At 36.3% G+C, this 2,993-nt stretch overlaps 1 protein-coding gene across 1 annotated transcript in view; it reads right to left on the bottom strand.

Annotated features, from left to right (window-relative positions):
• Positions 1-6: 6 nt before the first annotated feature.
• Positions 7-2,993, bottom strand: part of LOC113214933 (uncharacterized) — a 9,664-nt gene continuing 6,677 nt past the window's right edge. The window contains exons 5-14 of the mRNA XM_052272386.1: positions 2,601-2,808; positions 2,317-2,457; positions 2,155-2,208; positions 1,964-2,059; positions 1,821-1,880; positions 1,621-1,734; positions 1,446-1,538; positions 1,277-1,363; positions 1,109-1,192; positions 7-278 (exon numbers count right to left, since the gene is read on the bottom strand). Coding sequence (XP_052128346.1) covers positions 202-278; positions 1,109-1,192; positions 1,277-1,363; positions 1,446-1,538; positions 1,621-1,734; positions 1,821-1,880; positions 1,964-2,059; positions 2,155-2,208; positions 2,317-2,457; positions 2,601-2,808 — 1,014 coding nt within the window. The 3' untranslated portion in view covers positions 7-201. The remainder of the gene's footprint in view (positions 279-1,108; positions 1,193-1,276; positions 1,364-1,445; positions 1,539-1,620; positions 1,735-1,820; positions 1,881-1,963; positions 2,060-2,154; positions 2,209-2,316; positions 2,458-2,600; positions 2,809-2,993) is intronic.

Below are 2,993 nucleotides of genomic sequence, written 5' to 3'. Positions count from 1 at the left end.
ATAATACTTTACATAATTCTAATGCAATACAATATGATACAATATACAATAACTACAATAACTTTACCAGATAATGTAAAACATGTACTATCAGCGCAGAAAGAAGGGAGCCCTTTCTGCTTGGAAAATGGACGTCAGAGGGGTTCAATTTTTTCTGCGCTGATAGTACACATTGGAAAAAAAACAAAACAGAAATACTATCTATCTAATGGGCACAGGTATGCCATTTGCTCTTAGCACCTGAAGGGCATTTGCTATGGCATCGGAGGTATAATATCCTGAAACCAGAAGAAACATATTAAATCTTTGGAAAGGTACATTTGGAACTTTAATTTTACAAAAGCACAATGGTTGATTGCACAAGTAGGAACGAGATGGAGCTAGAGTGTTCTGTGTTGCATGACTTTTAAAAAATCCAATCCGTTATGACAAGGTATTTCTTTGCTTAGTGGCAGCTTGCGCCGAATATTCCTACTAAATTCCCTGTCAAGTTTATTTGAATCAGAAAACTTCGAACTGTACATTGCAAGGGCTCTTTTCCATCTTTTTGGCCCCAGGTAGACTTTCAATCTTGAAATTCAACCAAAATTTATTCATAAAGATAATAAAGGCTAAATGTAAAAAGTCAGAATCTCCCTAGGGCAAGAAACAAGAGAAATGGCAATAATAACGTATAGTGTTAAAGTTCCTGATTCAAATAAACTTGATAGGTAATTTCTCAATCATTTTTTGTAGGAATGTCGGGCGCAAGCATAAATTCTTAGAAGTCCACTTTCAAGAGGTGTCTGACTAATTGTAACTAGGGCTTCCCTTTACTTTTTTATACTTTTTTTTAGCATCAACCCAATCTGCATAAAATTTAGCACCAACACCCACCAGAAATAAGAAAACAATTTTTCTTTCTTAAAGGTCAGGAAATCTAATAAGACCAGCTTTTATCACAGTACTCTCCAATAAATGCCTCACTGTTTAAATCTGAAATATTAATATCACCCTCTGCTGTCAAGGTGAAGTGCTATCAATTTGCAGTCTAGAATAATATATCTCTCTCTACCTAGCTTCCACACCCGTGATACCCATTATGCACTGATTAGTAAAGTTAATTTACCTGATGATGAAGGCCTGGACTGTGACTTGGATGGTGCTTGCGAATGTTGTGCCATCTGCCCCTGCACTTGTGCGTTAATTGCTCCTGCAAATACAAAGTAAGAATTGAACAGAAAGCAAGACAAATTGTTAGAGGTTTGCAGTTCTTTTTGAGCACATTTTCTCTTACCTGGTAGGGCACAGTGACGAGAGGTAGAAAGTGTGTGTAACTGAAATGGACTGCCATACGGTCCCTGAACTACTGTGCCATTTGATTCTGCAAAAACAAAATTAAAAAGAATGAACAAAAGACAACTCTAATTACTTTACTTGCAATTTTAAAGTGAACAAATGCGTACCATTTAAGCTGTGAGAACTTTGAAGTATATTGAAGTGCTTCCCCTGTTCCTGGCTGTATGCTTCTTGTTCTCGTTGCCTGTTATCTGCTGCTCCTGCAAAGACAGCACAAAAAATAAAAAGAAGGTAACATAAACTTGTTGCAATGTATTTTTTCCCAAGGTGAAAATTAGTTACCTTCCAAAAATATATTTCTAAATGTCCGGTTCTGTGTACTGGGTCCTGCTGATGGTGTTTGCAGCATTATATATTCTCCATCTCTAATTTCTCTACAATCAGAGCGGGGTGATTCTGCAACAACAAAATTAAGAAAAAATGGACATGAAGCAATCGTCATTCATGTCACTTTTCTTTTCTTAATTTAAAATTTTTTTTACCATTGTGAACTACAGAATAGTTATGAAAGCGGTCCTCCTGTAATAGTTCCTCCGCTTCCCCTGAAAATGAATTTGTAAACAGATGTATTACACAAGTGGCATATCAAATATTTAAAAATTGGTAAGGAAGGAAAATCACGTACTCATTGAGGCACATCGCTGCAGTTCATTTTCCTCTCCAACAGGTCGAGAGAAGTGCGTTGCTTCTTCAGTAATAGATTGAGAAGCTTGTCTTGCAACTATGGAAATAATAAAATGATAAAAATCTTTTAAAATGAACCAAAAAGTGCAATGTTATCATATCAGAAATATGTCATGACAACAGTTGTCCTACCTTTGTCATGAGGCTGCTCCTCCTCAACCTCCTCATTCTCTCCAAGCTCCTTACCTGAAGAAAATTCAATTACAGATTAAAACCATGGTTATAAATTCAGGAATAAGCGCATCATTGACTCCCTTTTGTAGATGTAAAAAAATTAACACAAATAAAACTTACCACGCTTCCTGTTCTTCTTATGATCTTCATTGACATTCGCTTGCCTTTTATGTTGAGACAACAGATTAATACATCTGTTGAAACTCTTTATGCCTTCTTTGCCAGCAGGGGGATCAGGGAAATCACTTACTAAGCATTTCTCTGAACAAAGCAGAATTAAGTTAATTTGGTGCAATTAACATCAAAATGGTAATTCAGAATTCTTTAAATTTTGAAATGGCAAAAACAGAAGTAAATTGGGAATACAGAAAGAAGGATCAATTCTAAAAGAATGAGCTACCTACCATAAAGACTTTTATACAGTTTCTTGTTAATTCCTGTTGTGTTTCTTTTCCCCTTTGCTGACAATAATGCAAGTTTGTCTCCATAAAGATAGTTGAGAACCACTGCCACATAATCTTTCCACCCGTTTCCTTTTACTTCAGTTTCGGTCTTAATTAACAGGCCAACCATGGCTGGCACAAAAATTGTTTGATTTCCAAAAAGGTCGTGCTGAAAAGTACATAACATATCCAGCAAATATAAACCTCCACGCGTGACTCATTAACGATACAAATGTTTCTCGAAAACGGCTCGGCCGATTTGCATCATTCAAAGTGCATTCGATTCTCCTCGTCGACAATTGGGGACCGAAAATGTGTCAAAAGTGACGAAATGTGAAAAATACCCGTTCAAAA

This window comes from Frankliniella occidentalis, unplaced genomic scaffold (assembly GCF_000697945.3).
Source record: "Frankliniella occidentalis isolate FOCC.00 unplaced genomic scaffold, Focc_3.1 Scaffold203, whole genome shotgun sequence".
NCBI lineage: Eukaryota > Metazoa > Arthropoda > Insecta > Thysanoptera > Thripidae > Frankliniella > Frankliniella occidentalis.
Note: the sequence above shows the minus strand (reverse complement) of the source record. Positions and strands in the feature narration are given on the sequence as shown.